At 36.2% G+C, this 22124-nt stretch overlaps 1 protein-coding gene across 3 annotated transcripts in view; it reads left to right on the top strand.

Moving 5' to 3' along the window:
• The first annotated feature begins 210 nt into the window (after nucleotides 1-210).
• Cnot6l (CCR4-NOT transcription complex subunit 6 like) overlaps nucleotides 211-22124 on the top strand; it is a 109559-nt gene continuing 87645 nt past the window's right edge. The window contains exon 1 of one of the 3 annotated variants that reach the window (XM_046459153.2): nucleotides 211-316. Coding sequence is in view for 2 of the 3 variants with exons in the window: in XM_046459149.2 (XP_046315105.1) it covers nucleotides 581-585 (5 nt within the window). In the remaining variant the exon portion in view is untranslated. Of the gene's footprint in view, nucleotides 317-461; nucleotides 657-22124 lie in introns of those variants that run through there. The other 2 variants (XM_046459149.2, XM_046459150.2) reach the window with 2 other exon arrangements.

Genomic DNA, 22124 nt, shown 5'->3' with positions numbered 1-22124 from the left:
TGCGCGCCCAGGGTCACCGTCCTCGAAGTCCGGCGGCGCGGCCTTCGTCCCCCTCCCCGCCCCCCGATCCGTCTCCTCTCTCCCTTCAGCCGCCCTCCGCGCCGCCGCCCCTGCCGTTCCTCAGGCGGCCCGGCCCGCCCGCCCCGCGTCCCCTCCGGCCGGTGCCTCTCCCCCCGGCGGGCTGCCTGCATGTCTTTGCTGCCCTCAGCCCCACCGCCACCGCCGCCGCCGCCTCCCCCGCCGCCGCAGCCCCAGCAGCAGCCGCCCCGCCGCCGCCGCCGTCGCCGCCGCCCGGACCCTGGCGCGCTGAATGCAGGTGAGGAGGGGGCGCAGGCCCTCGGCGACCCTGGGCTTGGAGCGCCCGCCCGCCCGCGAGCTCTGAGTCCGGGCCCTGTCTGCCGCCGCGGCTTCCCCTCGGGGCGGGCGGGCGGGCGTGGGTGTTTGTGTTTGCGTCTGCGGCCGTGGCTCTGGAGGGGAAGCATCTGTGGGGGCCTGGTGCGCGCGCGCGCGTGTTTGTGTGTGTGTTTCCCCTGCCGCGGGGAAATGGCTGCTGTTGATCCTTCTGGGCTAGGGGAGAAGAATGAGGTAGAGTGTTTTTGTGCCTTCGGGTAGGATCGAGAGTGTTGGGAAGAGGAGAGCGTCCCCGGGGAAATGAGGTGGGAGAGGGACAAATGTTCGTGTGGGTGTGCGAGTTGGGACTTGGGCTGGCTGGAGAGGCCTGAGGACCCACGGAGAGTGGGTGTGTGGCGGGTGACTGGAGGGGGTGGCGGGGCCGCCCAGCGTCTCCTCGGAGGGGGCTAGGGTTCCGGGGTGTGTGTGCGTTGGGAGGGGGTCCGCGCTGGGGTGGGCACTCTGGGGGCGGCTTGCGTGTGTTCGGGACCTCCGAGTGGCGTGTCCCTCCCCCTTTGTGGCTGGGCTCGGGAGCCTCGCAGGTGGTAGCTGCTCGGAGGGGGCCGGCGGAGCAGTGGTGAGGGCGGTAGACACTAGGCGGCCAGGCTGCGAGAGCCGTGGGTCGACGCCTGCCGCGGTTCCCGGGGCAGCCGTTCTGGTGGCGGGACCGCGGCCGCGGCAGGAAGCGCGCCGGCCTGCAGCGCGGCCTAACCGCCTCGGCGCCCGCCTGCCTCCAGCCGGCCTCCCGGGACGTTCCCGGGACGCCGAGCTCGCGCGGGCCCAGGACGCTGCCTCGGGCCTGGGCAGGTGAGGATCGGGGGCGGGACGCCGATCGCCGTCGCCTTGGCCGCCTCCGCGTCTCCCGAGGAGCGAGGAAGGCTTATTTTGGTGTTCGAACTGCAAGCCTGCCTCTGCCGGCGGTGGGACCCGAGGGAAAGTGAATCAAAGCTGTAAATCTCGGAATACGCGTTGCTCAGATCCCTTCTTTTCACCATTCCCTTAAGGCTGTCTGTGGAGGGACTGAGTAAATATTTTCAATTTTTGTTGCAAATACTTTCTCGTTGGTAAGATTTTTTTTTTTTTTTTTGTAAGATAAGAGGTTTCCTTGGAGAGGCGGGGGAAGAAAGGGAAATTGGCTTCCCTTGGCCATGGTGTTGGTGGGATTGGATGGCTTTTGTGCATTTGATATGGTTTTATCCTGCCTCCTAGGGGGAAAGGCTAGTACACGCTGGGCTGTGGAGGTCCTTGAGGAAGAGGAAGTTACTGGAGCTGTCATCTTCCTTAACTGGGCCAGCTCTTTAGCTTGGGCTAATCAGAAGGATTTTATTCAGGGAGTTTAGCTGAACTGTTTGTATACGTTGGAAGCACAGTACCACATTGTAGGAAATACTGTCTTACGGCTTCTAGTTATCTTAATTGTCAAGATTGTCATGTTCAACAAACATGTTTTCCTCACAGTCTCCAAAACTTAGATCAAGCCGCCTCTATGTTCTACTCAGTATATGCTCCTGGAAAGCTATTCTGAGAGTAGTATAAGCAAAATGTGGTAATAAAAATAAACCTGCTGCCAATAGGCATACAATAAATTTCAAATATAAATGGCACTTGGGTAATTATTTGCAGGTTTACTTTCCTCTCTTTACATTTGTATCTAGTTAGCTCATCTAGCTAGAACCCTGCTATAGATAAAGTCTTAATACAAGTTTGATACTTTTAGGCCATGCTGCATAATGACCAGAGATTACCTGGTTTCATAAAGAAATAATGTATGTTGTTCATTGGGAAATGGGGGCAGGCGAAGGAGAAAGTTTTCTGTAACCATTACTTTGAAAAACAGTTTAGCATATATACTTAGTGGAAAAAGGACTTGTTTTCAATAGAGCTCAGTGGGAATCCCAGCTATGCCATTTTTTCCCTGTTTTGCCTTAAGCAAATTATCTAGTATTTATAAACCTGTTTTTTTTTTTTTTTTATCTTAATAGGGAGATAATGCCTTTTTAGTAAGGTCGTGAAAATAGAGAAAACATTTGGAACATAGTAGATGCTAAGTTAATTTTAGTTCTGCCTCCTGTAGGCCTGTGAGTATTGAAAGAATTTATTAGTATAAATATTAATTACTTACAGCAATATTATGTGTTGAATTAAAAATCAAGACACTGAGCTGGAGATGTAGTTTAGTGGTAGAGCACTTGCCTAGCATGTGAGGCCTTGTATTCTATCCCCAGCACAAAAAAAAAAAAAAAAGGAAAAGAAAAGAAAAAAGAAAAAGAAAACAATGGAATATTTTGGAGTTCTTTGATATATATAAAATTTATGTGAACATCTTTTAAAACATACAAGAAATTCTTTTTCTAGGAATAAAATTGTCATAGCCTATTATTTTATAGAGTAGTGGTTTCATATTTTTGAATAGTCTGTCTTTCCATTTCATTACTTTTTATTAGATTTTGCTATGTCGCCCTGGGGGGAAAATAACTTAAAGATCTGTGTATTACATACATGCTTCAATATAATCAAGCATTAAAAAATGATTAAGGAACCAGTCTGTCTATATAGATCTGTAAAGAATAGTGCCACAAAAAATGCTATATAGTTTTCAGTTCACATTGACTAATTTTGGTAAACCAGACCTATTGGAAGATTTTTCTGAGTGGAAGCAAAAGTTTTCTGTCAACTTCCAGTAATTTCCCATGTTTATTGTTTTGTGTGAAGTAATAAATGTGTTCATTAAATTTTAACTGTATCATGTAGGAAACATGGTCTGAACAATCAGGTAAAGCCAACAGAAAGGTTAATTAAAGGGTTTTATTTTTTTGGTTTACTTTTTTTGGTTTTGGCGGATGTAGGGCAAAGAATGTGGGAGGAGTTACATTGGTTTAAGTTTGTAATGTCCTTGTTTACAAATGACAGTTTTCCCAATTAGGTATTATATGTTGTTATAATTTATATCAGAAATAGTAAATATAAACCTTACTAGACTTTTCTGACACTAAAATTTCAACACTTCTAGAAAAATTTTTACATATAAGAACTTCTGAGACAGATGGTAGGGACAATTTTAATAGACTATAAAATATTAAATTCTCTTAAAATGTGTATTGTGGCTGGGTGGTGTGTGCCCATAATCCCAGCAGCTCTGGAGGCTGAGGCAGGAGGCTCAAATGTTCAAAGCCAGCATAAGCAACATAGCAAGGCCCTAAGTAACTTGGTGAGATCCTGCCTCAAAAAAAAAAAAAGGGCTGGGGATGTGGATTAGTAGTTAAGAACCCTGGGTTTAATCCCTGGTAGCAAGTGTTGTGTTGTGGATGTGTGTATATTTATAGTGGATAGCATTGTCTGCCATGTGGTTATATTTAAAGGAATAATTCTTTTAAAAATTGTAACAATTTTTAATATTTTAAAAAATAGAAATGAATTTTGCCTTAGTCTGTTAATTTCCATTAGACATTATGCATTGCAGTATTTAAAAACTCCTTAGTTTTTTAAAATTTTAATTTGGAATAATTGGAGAAAACATTTCTCTAATCACGAAAACAATGATCTTGAACTGAGAGATGGGCAATTCAGTTGTTTAGATTTTAAAATTTAATGTTATTCAAAGTGACTTTAAAACAGTCTTCCCAAAATATTCTAGAGTATAGATGTCTTTAATTAGAGCAAATTGTAATATTTAGGAATTTCTGCATTTATTACTTTGGGTAATGTCAATGAGGGTAATAAATATACTGAAAATAATACAAGTTTATTTTTTTTCTACATGGCAGTCCAGTGCAGGTGCACCTGGTTATCAGGTTTGTGACTTTTCACTCACCCATGTGGTAATTTAGAGATCCTGTGACTCAACCATTCCTAAGTCTTGGAGTCCTTCTTCCTGTTGCCCACAGACCATTTCTTAAGAACCCCTAGTCTGAAAGTGATAAACATCTCCCTAAATGTCATTGACAGGGTTTGTCATAGAGCCTTATTTGAATGCATGGAGGATGAGAATTGTAGTTCCTAGATAGTGGACTGCTTAGCAGTTTCTGCTTACAAGGGGCATTTCATGATGTTATTTTATTTATTTTTGGGGGGACAAGGGATTGAACTCAGGGGCACTAAACCACTGAGCCACACCCCCAGCCCTATTTTGTATTTTATTTAGAGACAGAGTCTCACTTGAGTTGCTTAGCTTCTCACTTTTGCCGAGTCTGGCTTTGAACTCTCAACCCTCTTGCTTCAGCCCCCCCAGAGTGGCTGAGATTACAGGCAAGCACCACATGCCCTGCTCATGGTGTTATTTTAGATGGTAACATATTTATAAAGTTATGCTAAAAAGTGAATTAAAATTCTTAAGGATTGCTTTCCATTTTCTAAAAGTAAAACTGTGCATGTAGGAAAGGGAGTAAATAGAAAAGGAGAAAAGGATATGAGCTACTGGAGGAGGAGGAGGAATGAGAGCTCTTATAGGTGAGGGACTTGGATGACAAGTTAACTTCAGCAGCTACTTAAAGACATAACAGTTTTAAGCTCAGTGGCTGGGTGCCCCTTATTTAAAAATACATAAATAAAGACATAATTTTTTGGAGAACATTACCTTTGGATTCTATAACATTTGATGGGTCACTTCTTTGCTATCAGTTACTGATTGTCAGTGAGTTTTAATGGGTTCTGACTATTTGAGTTACTTCTCTTAGTAACTTTGAAATTAGTGGAGATCAGTAGGCCAAAACTCGTGAATTTCAGTTTTTGGGGTATATTGTCATAGGAAATACTCTTTAAAAAAATATGGATTTCTTTATTTATAATTTCGAAGTACACACACCTTTTAAAACTATGTATGAAACCCAGTGACAAAACAGGGTAGAATGTAAATTGAAACATTTTTTAAAAACATTTTTCTCTGTTGGGGGGATAGAGTATTATTATTATTATTTTGTACTTTGATGGATATCATTTAGGTGAATCTTATCATCTGTGTGCCACCGTTGGCTCTTTTTGTAATTCTAAAGTCATTAAAATTAATTTGAGCCTTAATTAAATAACAAAATCATCAAATAGACCACAAATGTTTAATTATTAACTTGTGCTCATACTTTGTGATGAAAATACTACAACTTTTACTAACTGCATTTACATTAAACATTTAATATACTATGTGGATTTTAATTATGGACAACTTCAGTTTTTTTTTTTTTTTTTTGTGGGGGGATACTGGGGATTGAACTCAGGGATGCCTTACCACTGAGCTACATCCCTAATCCTTTTTATTTTTTATTATGAGATAGGGTCTTACTAAAATTTGCTGAGAGTGGCCTTGAACCTTCCTCAGCATCCTGAGTTGCTGGGATTACAGTTGTGTGCCATCATGCCTGGCACAATTCATTTTTTTGAGAACCTACTCTATATCCATTATATCTTGTTCTGAAGAGAATATGAAAGATGTAGAAGAGACTCTTGGAAAACTTTTGGTTTGAGTTAAGGCGATAAAGTACGTAATTTAATTATTTCAAAACAAAAGAATTTGCATAAGCCAGCATAGCATATCAACTGTATATTGATGTCCTGAGAGGGAGTGACAAAATTTAATTGGGTAAGAGAACTCTTAGTGAAAAAGTTGCCTGGAATCAAACCTAGGATCTTCTGCATGCTAGAAAAGTGCTCTACCACTGAGCTACATCTCCAGCCTTGCTTATTTTTTAAAACAGCTTTGAGATATAATTCACATAATTTATAAGAAATCCATTTAACATGTTTATCTCTATAGTTTTTAGTGTATTCACTGTTGTATAACCATCATCACAATCAATTTTAGAACATTTTTGTTTCCTGAGATATAATTCTATATCCTCTGTTACCCTTCATTCTCTCGTACCTCTAGTTCTTTGCAACCACTGTTAAGAGAACTTTCTACAGATTTGTCTATTCTGGACATTTGATATGACTGGAATGTTAATATAATACATGGTCTTTTAGGGTGGGCTTCTTTCACTGATATTTCATATTTTTGAGGTTCACCCATGTTGTGGCATGTATAGTATTTCATTCTTTCTTTAATGACTTAATAGTTTGCCATTTTATGACTGTAACAGTTTGTTTATTCTTTGATGGCTGATGGACATCTGAGTTGTTTGCACTTTTTGGCTGTTGTTAATCACGCTGCATTGAATGTATACAGTATTTGAGATATGTTTTTGGTTATTTTGACCACATACCTAGGAATGGAATTGCTATATCAGGTGGTACCTCCTTAAACTTTTGAGGAACTTGTAGATAGTTTTCCATAGCAGCAGCACTATTTGACATTTCTGCTGGCAGTGTTTAATGGTGCTTGTTGCTCTACATTCTTGCTAACAATTATAATTATTTTTCAAATATTATCTTTCTTATTGGATGTGAAGTGATTACCTGTTGATTTTGATTTGCATTTTCCTGATGGAAGATGATCCTTTTATGTTCTTATTGGCCATTCATATGTATTCATTGGATAGATGTCTGTGAAAAAATTCAAATTCTTTGCCCATTTTTATATTGAGTTTAATTTTTATTGTTGAATTGTAAATGTTCTTTGAATATTATAGTATGTCCCTTTTCATATATGTAATTTACAGCTATTTTCTCCCATTCTGAGTCTTTCTTTACCCTCCCAGTGATGTCCTTTAAAGCACAAAAGTCTTTAGCTTGATGAAATTGTGTATATTTGTGTGTGTACATTTGTGTGTGTATTTGTGTGTGTGTGTGAATATATTATGTGTTTTTGTGCTGGGGATTGAATCCAGGGCTTCAAGCATAGTAAGCATGTGTTCTACTGAGGTACATTTACAGACTCTATGAAGTCAATTTCTTTTTTTGTTGCTTATGATTTAGTGTTGCAGTTAAGAAACCATTGCCTAATCTAAGGTCACAAAAACTTATTATCTCTGTTTTGTCTTAAGTTTTATGGTTTTTAACTCTTATATTTAGGTCCGTGATCCATTTTGAACTTATTTCTGTAAATGGGCTAATAATGTAGGGGTCTAATATTCCTTTGCACATGTATATCCATTTGTTTTTGGTACCATTTGTTGAAAAGACTATCTTTATCTTTTGTCTTGTCACTCTTGTCAAAAATCAATTAACTGTAAATGTGAGGGTCTATTTTTGGACTTTCTGTGTCCACTGACCCATATGTTTATCCTTAGGCCAGCACTGTTTTTAATGAGAATTAAGACCTCCAACTTTTATATTTATCAAGAATATTTTTAAAACATTTTTTTTTTAGTTGTGCATGGACACAATACCTTTCATTACTTATTTATTTTTATGTGGTGCTGAGGATCGAACCCAGTGCCTCACGTGTGCTAGGCAAGCGCTTTCCCTGAGCTACAATCCTCGCCCCTGTCAAGAATATTTTTCAAGAATTTTGTTTTTGGCCTAGTGTGGTGATGCATGCTTGTAATCCCAGCAACTCTGGAGGTTGAGGAAGGAGGATTGCAAGTTTGAGGCTATCCTCAGCAATTTAGTGAGGCCCTAAGCAACTTAGGGAGACCTTGTCTCAAAAAAACAAGCGGGTGGAGGGGGTGGCTGCTGAGGATGTAGCTCAGTGGTAAAGTGCCTGTAGTTTCATCTCCAATGCCCCTTCAGGGGAGAAACATATTTTTGTACTTTCTGTAGGTCTTAGAAGTTAAAACAACTTTGAGTTTGGCTAAGAATCTTTGTTCTCAAGGCAGAATTGCAAAGTGGTAATATAATTTTTGTTTTGTAGTGTTCTTTTTCATAGTAATATTATTAGTTTTTATTAATTTTTTCAGTCCACTTTAAAATTTTGTTAATGATAAAAGTTTTTTATTGAAGTAAGTAGTTCTCTTTGCTCAGTGAGCGGCTCATTGTTCATACTGAAGAGATGCCTAATTTGGGGCTTTCAGATTGTTTTATTAACAGTGAAATTGGTGACATGAAAAAGATTAAAATACTTAATCTTCCTTATTCATCTTTTACTGAGAGGATCTCCCTCTAATTTAAAGTTTAAATAGTTTTTATTTCTTTTCACATATTATTTATATAGATTTCCTAAATGAATAACATAGATCAGAATTATATAATGCAAATTACAAATTCTGCTAAAATAATAGAACTAAGTTTAGGTTATACCAACCTCGATGGCACTCTGTTTAAGACATTTGGGATCTGAACGTATATACCTACTGCTTTCTGATAGTAATTATTATACTTAAACAAAACCCCCAAATTACTTATAGGATATGTCTACTGTAGGTTCATATTTAGCTCAAGCTTCTGTAATATCTACATATAAATTTATGAAAAGTGTAATATGAATTATATCCAGAATGATGATCTTGAAACTAAGAATTTGAATCAGTAAAAGAATATCTAACCTATTTGTACACATTCATTAATCTTCTACTGGCTATAAGCTATTGTATTCATTGTTCTGGGGCATATAAAGAAATTTTAGGAGTGTGTGTGTGTGTGTGTGTGTGTGTCTGTCTGTCTCTGTGTGTGTGTGTGTGTGTGTATGTATGTGTGTGTCTATCTCCCTATCTCCCACCCTGCAACACACATTCTCACTGGGGATGAAATATTGGGCCTTGGGCACACATTCTACCACTGAGCTATATCCCTGGCTCTAGGATATAATTTTCGCTAGGGAATGGAATAATACTGGACTACTTAATATCAAGGACCTTGAAAAGCCACTCCCCCTCCCTTTAAATATGTAATCTTAATTAGTCATGAAAATCCTGGGCTGGGGATGTGGCTCAAGTGGTAGTGCGCTCGCCTGGCATGCGTGCGGCTCGGGTTCGATCCTCAGCACCACATACAAACAAAAGATGTTGTGTCCGCTAATAACTAAAAAATAATAAATATTAAAATTCTCTCACTCTCTCTCTCTTTAAAAAAATTAAAAAAAAATCCTGTGAGATACGCTTTATGATTCTCAGTTTGTAGTGGTTTAAGAAGGTGAGCCTTAAATCCTCCACTTTCTAGCTCTTGGGAAACTCATTTTCCATACCTCAGTTTCTTCATCTGTAATGGGAGAATGGTAGTAGTCCTCTATTTTGTGGAGTTGTGTAATTAAATAATGTCATAACTATAAAGCACTTAGAACAGAACCTAGCAATGTCCATAATTTAGAAAATCCCAAACTCAATATATGTTAGCCATTACTGTTTCTTATTATTAGGAAACATACAAGTTAAAATGCCCAACATTACAATGGAATCTTTTTTTTTTTACTCCAGGACACTTACTTTTACACTTAATTAGGGCATTTAAGTCTGGTTACAGCAAACAAGTTAAGGCAAAATATACTGACAAAGTAATATTAAGTACTGTAACATACAGCATACATGTGGGTTTTAATCTATAATAGAGAGAGGGTAGAAGTTTCGAATTCCTTTATGATAAAATGAAAGGAAGGGAAGAAGTTAATAGATTACCATAACATCTTCCTGGTCTACCACTTTCCATTATTGTTACTTTGTACATACACATCACCAGAAAAATACTTGTAAAATTTGTTGCATATTACTTAAATTCCCTACTTAAAATACTTCAGTAGTAATGATAGTTATTTTCAGTTATATATTATGTGCTAGGGTAGGAGTCAGTAAACTTTCTGTAAAGAAACAGATGTAAATATTTTAGCTTTTGGGGTCACATCTTCATTGTGCCAGGTGTGGAAGCACATGCCTGTTCTCCCAGTGACTTGAGAGGTTTAGGTAGGAGGGTCACAAGTTCAAAACCAGCCTCAGCAACTTAGTGAAACCCTGTCTCAAAAAATAAAAAGTAAAAAATAAAAAGGACCAGGGGTGTATCTCAGTGGTTAAGCACCCCAGGGTTAAATCTCCAATTTACCCCCACTACAAAAAGATCTTTGTTGTGATTTTTTTTTCCTTTTTAAACAATCATTTAAAAACATGAAAGTCATAAACTGCTGTTAAATGAGATTATAAACAGTTTGCTAATCCCTGTGCTAGGAGATTTACATGAAATAAGTGGTTTCTTCTTGTTACAATCCTGTTAAAATTGATATTAATAATCCCTGTTTTACAGTCGAGGATGCTTAGCAAATTTTATGAACATCAAATAGTAAGTGAAAGATTCAGAATTAGGTCATTGCAATTCTTAAACCTGTGTACATTCCAGTATATCCTGTTGCTTCCTACTACTTTTTTAGAATATGATGCGGATTTTATAACATTTTAAATAAGGCCTGTAATGATCTTGTTTTTTGCTTACCTCTTCAGTTTTTTAAGTTTTATTTTTGGGGATACCAGGGATTGAACTCAGGGGCACTCGACCCCTGAATCACATCCCCAGCCCTATTTGGTATTTTACTTAGAGACAGAGTCTCACTGAGTTCGCTTTTGCTGAGGCTGGTTTTGAACTCTGGATTCTTCTGCCTCAGCCTCCTGAGCTGCTGGGATTACAGGTGTGTGCCACTGAGCCCGACATCTCTTCAGTTTTATTATTATAAATAACTTTATAATTATTTGTAAATAACAGTAGTAATCTTTATTCATTGTAAAACTCTTTCCTCACATATTCCTTAGCTTAGCCATAGCAAATCACTTTTTTGTTTGGTCTATGCTTTATATGTGGCTACAGTATCTTGTACTTTATTTATTTATTTTGGTATGGGGGGGGATTGAACCCAGGGATGCTTAATCACTGTGCCATTTCCCCTGCCCTTTTATTTGAAATAGGGTCTTGCTAAGTTGCTTGGGGTTTTTCTAAGTTTCTAAGGTTGGCTTTGAACTTGTGATTCTCCTGGCTGAGCCTACTGAGCTGCTAGGATTACGGGTGTGTGCCACCACATCTGGTGATTCCTTGTACTTAATGACCTCACTGACTTACTTCAGTAGTTCACCTCAGGTGCTCCCTATTCTAGGAAACCTTACCTGACATTTCCAGTTTCTCTGCTTTATGATTTTTCTCTGTGCTCCTTTAGCATCCTGTGCATTCCTCTTTTATGAAATTTACCACATTGTCTTGTATTTACCTGGTTTATATCTTGTTTTTTCTGTTAGACTGTGAGATTTTTAAAAATTTTCAATACTGGGAATTGAACCCTGGGTTGTGTGCTTGCTAGGCAAACATGTTACAGCTGAACTGTATGACCATACCCACTTTTTTTTTTTTTTTTTTTAAATTGTATTTTGAGACAGGGCCTCACTAAGTTGCCCAGAGCAGCCTCTAACTTGTGATCCATCTGCCTCAGCCTCCTAAGTAGTTGGGATTACAGGCGTATACCACTATGCCTGACCAGACTGAGATTTTTAAGGGTACAAGATTATGTATCCCTGACCTTTATAACTCAGATGTTTGACACATATAATAGGGGCTTAATATAACATTTGACATAAAATAGGGACTTAATAAATATTTAGTAAGTGAACAATCAAATGGCATTGTAAACTGAAAATTAGGTCAAGAAATATAGTTACAGAAAGATGAATTCAGATTCAAGGTGAATGGGAAAGTAAATTTCTGGCTAACTTCCAGTGCTTGAGTGGAAACGTGAGGCTAATATAAGGCAAATCAAAGCATGATTATGGAGGAGTTTGAATTCTTACATAAGGAATTTTATTTTTGTCCTTCCATCATTGGTCGAAAGATTACAACTCTATGAAATCTTCTATATGTTCTTGAAATTCATAAACTGGGGTCTCTTATTTATATTCAAGTTTTATGTTGTAATATTTTGCTTTAGGACTGGGGTTGTAGCTCAGTGGTAAAGCATTTGCCTAGCATGTGAGAGGCACTGGGTTCAATCCTTAGCACCACATAAAAATAAAGATCTTGTGCCCATCTACAACTAAAAGAACATAAATATTTTGCTTTATATATTTATAAGATATTCATTAATCCATTCATTAGTATTTTTATTAGGATTGTGGCTCTGAAATCTCATAATTATCAGTATTATTAAAGACATTGGGAGCCAGTGAATGATTTTGATCCAGTTGGTGGCTGTTTGAAATGTGTTTATTTATTTATTGTGGTGGTAAGGATTGAACAGAGCTTTGCACATTCTAGACAGTCACGCTATCACTGGGTTGTATCTCCAGTGCCTGCAATTGATTTTTTTAAAAAAAATTTTTAAAGAACATTTATCTGGTTGAGGTAACAGAATCAGTTGGGGAGATGGGAATACAAGGAGGAAAGACATTTTTAAAGAGTTAAAAGTGATAAGAAATACGTTTATGTTGGCTAGAATGGAAAGAAAACTTTTAAGTGACATTGATGATTCTGTATGAAGAAGACATGAGATAATTGAGATAACAAGGAAGAGACAGTTTAGCTAAAAAAAAATTATGAAGTTTGTGTTAGACAAATTGGTGTGATTTCTGTTTGAGTGATTTTTATTGTTACCTGAATTTAGGTCCTTCTTATTTTATGCTTGATAATTTGAATATCTTCATGATTGGCTTTCCTTCCTGCCTCTCATTCATGGGTTCTAAATCTTTGTAATTATGAATTCCATGGGCAGTCTGGGAGAAGGCTGTGGATCCTTTCTAGAATAATAATCTTAAATGAATGAAAACATAAATGGGGTTGAAAAGGAACCTGTAATAGATATCGAAATACATAAAAATGAATTTTGATACAGTGATATGTGCTTTTTTATTTAAATTAAAGTATTTAAATAACAAGAGCTAGCAGTGAGTCTAATGACTTACCCTAATTTTGAAGTAATGATGCATTTAGATGCTATTTTGAGATTTCGGTTACAATTATAATGTGAAATGAAAATGTGTCACAGGTGTGGCTAATACTACTATGGTAGGTTGTCCCGATCTTTGTGAAAGAGGTACTACATTTTAGGTAGAAGTTAGTGAAAACAGTGATGTAATTTTCTTCCTATACAAATTCACAGGTTTTCTGAGATATTTATGCATATTAGCTTCATAATTTTTGCTTGTATCGTCTCCTTGTTTTACTCTATTTTGTGTAATTTTGTTGTTTTTATTGCTTCATGTCTGGCTTTGGAAGTAATATGTGCTCTTAGTTAAACAAAACAAAACAAAACAAAAAAACCCCAAAATGATACTGAAGAGCATACTTTCCTGGTTATTTTACCTCATGGTGACCAAGACTATTAGAAATGTAATATGACCTGTTTCTGAGCTGTACTTAAATAGCCACATAAGCATTGTATAGATAGAATCATACTATGTGTAATGTTTTTTACTTGCTTTTTTCATTAAAACTTAACACAATCATTTTTTCCATTAGTAAATGTACTTCATATTTTAAAAAAGATGTATAGAATTAAAAAAAAATTTAAACTGAAAATGGTGGTACACACATGTAATCCTAGGTAAATGCAGGCAGAGGCAGGAAGTTCCCAAGTTTGAGGCCTACCAAGGTAAATAAAATAGAAAAGGGGTGTGGATATGGCTCATTGGTAGAGTACTTGTGTATTATGCATGAGGCCCTGGGTTTAGTTGCCATCACTGAAAAATAATTATGATACACATTACAAAACATAAAATTAACCATTTTAAAGTATATACTTCAGTGATTTTAGCATGATCATTACTGTGAACACCACTAGTAGCAAATTCCATAACATTTCCACCGTTCCCAAAAGAAACCTCATATCTAATATCAGTTCCAGTTCCTCTGTCTGCTGGCATCTACCAACTGTGAGTTTTTTGTTCCTATGAGTTTGCCTATTTGAGGCATTTATTATAAGTAGAATTATACAAACCGATTATGGTGGTGCATGTCTGTAATCGCAGTCACTCAGGAGGTTGAGGCAGGAGGAATGCAAGTTCCAGGCTAGCCTCAGCAGTTTACTGAGGCCCTCAGCAACTTAGCAAGACCTTCTCTCAAAATAAAAAGGGTTTGGGATATAGCTCAGTGGTAGAGTACCCTTGGGTTTAATCTCTAGTACCAAAAAAGAATTATACAATATGTGATTTTTATGTCTGACTTCTTTAAAATAGCACAATATTTTCAAGATTAATCCATGTTGTAACATGTAATATTACTTAGTTCCCTTTTATGGCTGAATAAAATACAGTATGTACATATGTATATGGTTATTTTTGGTTATTGTAAATAATTTTGCTGTGAACATTTATATACATGTTTTTATGTGGACATGTTTCCCATTTTTCGTGTGTGTGTGTGTGTGTGTGTGTATGAATGGAATTGTTGATCGTATAGTAATTCTGTGTTCAACTTAATTTAATGTAAGTTAATTTCAAGATGGGGTCTTCCTAAATTACAGATATGTGCAACTGTGATGGGCATTTTGCACACGTTTAAAAAATACATTTCTAGAAGTGGACTTGTTAGATTAAAATAAGTACACATTTAAAATTCTGATACTTCTTGTCAAACTGCCCTTTAGAAATGTTATATAAAATTATATTGGCACCAGTTGTGTAATAGATGCCTGTTTCTCCAAAACCACAGATTAATGTTTGCCATTCCGATAATGAAAATCATATATTTTAAAATTTGTAGTATGTTTTGCTAATAGTGGGATTTTTCCCCCCCCCCCCACAGATTTATTCTTTTGTGAATTATCTATCTGATCATTACCTTTACTCCAAATTTGTCTATTAGGAGTGTTGATAGCTTCTTTTTTTATTGATTTGTAAGAGCTATTTAAATTTTAAAAACCTAACCTTATTGTATATTATGAATATTGCAGATATTTTTTCCATTTCCTATTTATCTTTTGACTTCATTTTGACTTTGCTTTTTGCCTTATAGATATTAAATTTTTTAATATTTAACCTGTCTTTTTGTGGTCTTTGCCTTGCTTAAAAGAGTTTTCTGTACTCCCAAAACTGTAAAATTATATTCTGCCATTTCTTTTAGGAATGTCTAAAATTAGACTTGGCATGGCTTAGTGAAAGTGTACATTTTGTAGTTGGAATTGACCTGTGTTCAAATTCCAGCCTAGTCACTTATTACCTGTCAGGTGTTGGATGTTTCATAAATTTCTGCATATCCCAACTTCCTCATTTGTAAAATGACAGTTAATATTTATTTATTTCATCATTTTTGTGAAATTAAATATACAAATTGTGTAACATACTATCTGGGCACATGCTGAATGTTTTCTTCTTTCTCTCACTCATAAACTCTGTCTTCCTTACTTAAAATCTGGTCCAGAAGATAGGAGAGTGGAAAGTTTCAAGAAATGGGAGTATGGTCCTCAGTTTTCAAAATTGGATAAACCCATAGGATGAATTATGACTGAAAAGGAGATTGAAACTTCACTTAGTAATTATGAAGCCATTTATGTTTAATATTTTTCAATAGCGTGAGTCATACTTTACTAGGATGAACGCTAAATAAATGCATACAACATACATAAAGGATGTGTGCATGTTACATGTATCTACCATTATTTATTATATTTCAGAAATAGCTGTAACCTTTTCCTCATTGTTAGAATGTTAGAGGATAGGAGTAATAATACTAACACTCAGTGTATTTATATTGTATATAAAAATTGTACACAAATTTGGATTATTTTTACTAAAAGTTACAAATTATAGTATTTGTAACACTTCACAGTTAATTGTCAACCTGGTTAAGAATTGCTTCATTCAAATTTTAGTGGTTCTTTTATGAAATTTGCATATATTCTTTATTAAATTACAGTGATTTGTAAACAGTGTTATATTTTCTTTGTGGAAAGTAATTTTAAATACATTTTGGAAAGAGGTGGGAAATAGATAAATATTTATGAAAATCACTGTTTACATTTTTCTCCTACAGTTTTAGGGCAGGGAAAACAGTTCTGTCATAGGTTTTGGATAAAGATCTTTAAAATATTATGTTTCCCTCTTTTGTCTTTTGACAAAGTAATTTCAAAATAAAATTTTTTAAAATTAAAAATAATTAAAGCTTTTTTCCAATTGTAGTAGTAATGGACATAGACCATACGTAATGAGGTTTCAAAACCAGATATCAAATCCTATTCTTTGACTCTCTGTAACTGCTTTTTATTCCTAGTATGTTGTATATACACCATCATTATTTTGTTAGCTTCAAAACACAAAGAAGGAAATTCTGTATTAGTGAGGAACAAAACAGGAAATTTTGATCCTCATTGATCTTTGATGAATTTGTCATTTCAGCTGTAGGACTGAAATTTGAAAGACAAAGGTATTTAGTATGCTTTGTTGCTTTTGCATAGTATCTACCTGCCATTAAAAAAAAAAAAAATCCAAGTGAAGGACTGTTACCTTTTTGGGAAGTGATGCTCTTCTTTGACAAAGTCTGAGTATCTGTATTTTTCGGTGGCAGGATTTTGCTTTCACATAAGGGCCAAAGTATCCTTTTCCTGGAACCAAGCTTGACTCAAAGTCTTTGTAACTTCTCATGTTCTTTATCCTTTTTTAAAAGAACTATTTTAGGAACTATTTTAAAGTTGACACCCCTTCCTTCAAACCTTTTCCGCTAGTTACAAAGCATTACCTTCTTGGCAGTCATTTGTATGAATAGAGTGGATACTTTGCAGTAGACATTTGTTCATGCCAAAAAATTAATGGTTAGTGCTTTGTTTAATGCTGTCTGTTTGGGATCAATGTGAGTCAGCATTGGACCTACCTTTCTTTTGAATTTTTTCATAATTAAGATGTTGACAGGGCTAAGGTGTTAGCTTAGTGGTAAAGTGCTTGCCTAGCATGTGTGAGGCACTAGTTTCGATTCTCAGCACCACAGATAAATAAATTAAAATAAAGGTCCATCAACAACTAAAAAAAAAAAAAAAGAAGAAGAAGTTGTTGACATTCTTTGGAAGCCTTTCCTTGATGGAGCTTTTCTTTGTGCTTATTTTTTACCCTGGACAGTTGGTTACTACAAGCTTTTCCTGTTTTATTCTTACCATTTTAAAAAATATTTATTTTAAATTGTGTTTATTTACTTTTATGTGGTGCTGAGGCCTGAACCCAGTGCCTCATATGTGCCAGGCAAGCCCTCTGTCACTGAGTCACAACCCCAGCCCTATTCTTACCATTTTTAATGGAGGCTGGTAGATTAATTAATTGGTTTTGGTACTAGGGATTGAATTCAGAGGTACTTAACCTCGGAGCCACCCCAACTCTTTTTATTTTTTGTTTTGAGACAGAGTGTCTCCCAGGTTTTCTAGGGTCTTGTAAAGTTGCGGAGGGTGGCCTGAACTTGTGATCTTCTTATCTCAGCCTCTTGAGTTGCTGGAATTACAGGTGTATGCCACCATTCCTAGCTGAGATTTGTAGATTTAGATAGGGCTTTTATCCTTAAACCTTGGTTCTCAGAATAGTAATATTACTTTTAACATCTCTTTATATGTGTATATTTTATTGTGTTCATGTGATACTGGAACATGTATTATTTGGTTCAGGTCAAAAATATAGGATGGTTATAATTGTTACTTTCAGACATTCATATTTTCAAAATTTTGTGTTCACATTTTAACCTAAAATATATTTTTTTTTCAAAGAGAAGCTAAAGTAATTCAAAAAGTTATTTGTTTTGAAAAGAGTTCATTAAACCTGTATTTTTGATACTGTCAGGTTTAGTTTTCTTTTAAAAATGTCTTTATTTTTATTCATTTATTTATATGTGGTGCTGAGGATCAAACCCATTGCCTCACACATCCTAGGCAAGTGCTCTACCACTGAGCCACAACCCCAGCCCTAGGTTTAGTTTCTAGTAATTAAAGCCAAACAGTATCTTAAATTATTGTTTATTTTTTGGATATAGTTCAGTCATACAAGTGATTGCTTATATAAACAAATATTATATTTGTGGAATATTAAGTCATTGATTTTTATATACCACTATAGAGCAAAGCCTGAGATTGGAAGCTGGGAAAAGGAAAAAAGATGACATGTTGTCTGTAGGGTTACTTCAAGTTTTTTTTTCCCCCATTTAAATATGGTGGACTGAATTTAATTTGTCTAGTGGATTGTTGCTTTGAGGAAAGAACTCTCATATTCATGATATTCTTGCTCTTTTTTTTTAAATAATGTGACTTCTTTAGATGATGTGTGATTCTTTTATAGGTGTCCTTGCAGCTTGTCTCAGTTTATGTCTGAACATAATTTATTTTTGACTTTGTTTATAGCAGCAAAGATGTTTTCATTTCTGATGGGTTTGAAGAAACAGTCTGTTCTATGGGATTGTTGTTTATTCATCTTTCAGCTTATACAGCCAGGGCTGGGGATGTAGCTCAGTGATAGAGTACTTACCTATGTGAGTGAGGCCCTGGATTTGATCCTTAGCACTGAAAAAGGGGAAGGAGGGCTTCTCATTGGATTGCCAGTTGATTTAGAATACTTTTCTTTGGGTGGTAGGTGTTTTTTGTTTTTTTTTTTTTTTTTTTTGAGGGGGTGTACTGGGGATTGAACCCAGGGCTGCTTAACCATTGAGCCACATCCCCAGCCTTTTTTGTATTTTATTTAGGGGCAGATTTTCGCTAAGTTGCCGAGGCTTGCTTTGAACTTGTGATCATCCTGCTTCAGCCTTCTGAGCTGCTAGGATTACTGGAGTGCACCACCTCATCCAGCAGTACTTGTTATTAATTAACAGTTTCAAGGGAGAACTTGTAGTAAACTTTTCTATTTTTAAAGTCTGGGCAACCTTGTAAATAAACTACTCTTCTGTGTTTTCACTGCCCTTTAACTTTAGTAGGAAAAGAGGGATTCAAAGGAGAAATTGCAATAGTCCTTTAAAGTGACCTTTGATTATCAATATACTAAGGAGAATGCTGGAGAACGGACATATAACTTTGCATGTTGATCCTTGAACATATGCCAGTATGTATTGAATATATCTGTTTTGACTACAGTAACATCTTGAGTACATAGTAGGGTGGAGACTGTTCTTAATTTTCTGTACTACCTATGTAACAACTGCTCTTCTGAGAGGAATTTGAGCTATTTTGGAGGTTGGCTGACAGAATTTGGAGGACGAGGTACAAATAAAAAATAAAAACATCAAACTATTTTTCCGATTTATATTTTTCAGTGTCTATATTAGTTACTGAAGGAGGAAATGAAGAAAACTGTTAGTGTTAGAATTCATAGGGTAATGGCAACATGGTTTCCTTTGTGTTATTACTAAATCTGTTGAATAGTAAGCTTCACTGTAATTGGTGTATAATGTTTGTTGTTCATATGTCAGAAAAATGAACTCATACAATAGTATGCTCCAGGTTATGGATTTAGGGTGTTTAGGCTGTGATAATAATAGGATTTGGGTCTCTAGACATATTGTCATCTATCCTGCTAATTTCCCTCCTGTGTCTTTGGGTTTTCTGAACTGTACTTACAAATAAAAACAATTGAATTGCCAATTTAATATGTAGGTCTTCTACTCCTTGGCTTTCCGGCTTCTACATCAGTTTTTAAAAAACCAGTTTGCTGAAATTTCCAAAAGTGTCTGTTTTCTTTCATTCAGCACAATTATTTTGAAATTTATCCATGTGGCCATGTGTGTCGATAGTTCATTTTTTTTTTATTGCTGAATTCATTATATGGACTTGTCACTATTTATGTTTTAGCCTTTTGTTATATATTTGGGTTGTTTCTGTTTTTTGGCTTTTAGAATAAAATTGCTAAGAACATGTATGTTTAATTAAATCATTGGGGTGAACATGTTTTCTTTTTCTTTTTTACTTTTTTTTTTTTTTTTTTTTGGTACCGGTGATTGAACCCATGGGTGCTTGACTATTGAGATACATCCCCTGCTCATACTCCCCCTTTAATTTTTTTTTTTAATTTTTATTTTGGGATAGGATCTTTCTCAGTTGCTTAAGGTCTCTTAGTTGCTGAGGTTGGTTTCGAACTTGTGATCCTCCTGCCTCAGCTTTCCTAGCTGCGTGATTCAAGTGCACCACTGTGCCAAGCTCATGTTTTTTTTCTTTTGTTGGGGTGGGGATGGTACCTGGGTCAAATGGTAGATATATGCTTAAGTTTTTAATAAACTGCTAAATGGTTTTCCAAGGTTGTACTATTTTGCACTCAATAGTATATGAGAGTTCTACTTGCTCCATATTCTCAATTTTTTTAAATAGGAATGTGGTAGTATTTTATTGTAGTTGAATTTTATTTGTCCTGTGACATTGAACATTTTATCATGTACTTCTTTGCCATCCATATATCTTCTTTGATGAAATACCTGATAAATTTTTTGTTCATAATTTGGAACTTCTGGTACAAGGTCTAATAAAATTTAAAGGAGGCATGCTTGTTTTTTTTTTTTTTTTTAAATTTTAGGAGGAAAACACTCAAAATCTATCGAAGTTTTTTCATTAGTGCCATTTATGAGAATAAGTACATTCCCTTTATTTTTTTTAAATGACAATTTTTCTTTCTTTTTGCCATGCCTAGAATTAAACCCAGGGCCTGTAGCATGCTAGGCAAGTGCTCAACCACTGAGCTATTATCATAACCACTGAACCATTATCACCACCCTCACCCCTCCATTTTTGAAATGGAGCTCGCACCAAGTTGCCCTTTCTGGCTTTGAACTCAGAATCCTCCTTCCTCAGCCTCCTGAGTAGCTGGACTTATAGGTATGTGCCACGATTCTCAGAAAGTTTTTCTTTTAAAATAGGAATTGATTGATAGATTTGCCAAGTGCTTTTCATGATATACTGAGATCACATTTAAAAACAAACAAACTCTGATAGGTGAATTATATATTGATTTTTAAAAAATGGTAAACCAATCTTGCATCCCTGGGATAATTATCATTTGGTATGATTTGTCATTTTTTAAAAAATGTATTGCTAGATTTTATTTGCCAGAATTCTAAAAATAATTTTGCATCTGCTTCTGTGAGGTATGTAATTTTCTTATACAGCATTGATATGGTTTTCGTATTAGAGTAATACTTCGACTTCATGGAAGAGTTTATGTAGAATTGATAGTATTTTTTTTTTTTTTCTGTAAAGGCTGTAACCAAGAGTTTGGGAACTATTGGACCATATGATCTTCTCTTTCCTTCTATTTGTAAAATTTTAATTCTGTCCTCATATGATAGATGTATACATTTTTATAAAACAACTTCTAGGTCTTGTTAATAAATGAACATTCTTGGAAGTATAGTAAATGAGTAAATAAACTTAGCAATAGCACAGAAAAAGTCAGTGTTTTTCTTTTTTTTCCAGTGAAGCAGAATTGACTTCATGAGATTTAGGATTTATAGGAAGGGGAAAGGCAAGATTTCATGTATTTACAGTCATATGCTTGAGTTGTACTGTTTCATTTTCAGGAACTTTACAAACTAGTTATTAAGCAATCTATTGAAAATTAAAAGTAGTAAAATGATATAAACAAAATTAAATATTGGAAACAAAGTTTCACTGCTTAATTATTTATTATCTGCGTTCTTCAGATTATTTACATTTAAAATACGATGTAATGTCAGGCTGCTCTCTGTTTTCTTGTAGCTCCTTATTCATGGATATTTCCTTGGTAGCTTGAAATCTTCCATGAGCTATCAAGCCATAAAAAGATACAAACCTCAAAATGCCATTCGTGTGGGACAGTCTTCCTTCCCTCCCTCCCTTCCTCCCTCCCTCTGTTTTTTCTCTCATTCACTGTTTCTTTCTCCTCTGTAATGGGGATCAAACTTAAGGCCTTGAATATTTTAGACAAGCATTCTACAACTTGGTCTACCCTTGACCACAAGTCACAAATGCAGGTGGGAGTATTTGCAGCACAAAAACAGATGAATGTGGGACTGGGGATATGGCTCAGTGGTAGAGTGCTTGCCTAGCATGTGTGAGG

This window comes from Marmota monax, unplaced genomic scaffold, assembly GCF_021218885.2.
Source record: "Marmota monax isolate L192 unplaced genomic scaffold, Marmota_monax_Labrador192_F-V1.1 WCK01_AAM20220418_F8-fsc00112, whole genome shotgun sequence".
Classification (NCBI taxonomy): Eukaryota; Metazoa; Chordata; class Mammalia; order Rodentia; family Sciuridae; genus Marmota; species Marmota monax.
This window is presented reverse-complemented; position numbering and strand designations above follow the sequence as displayed.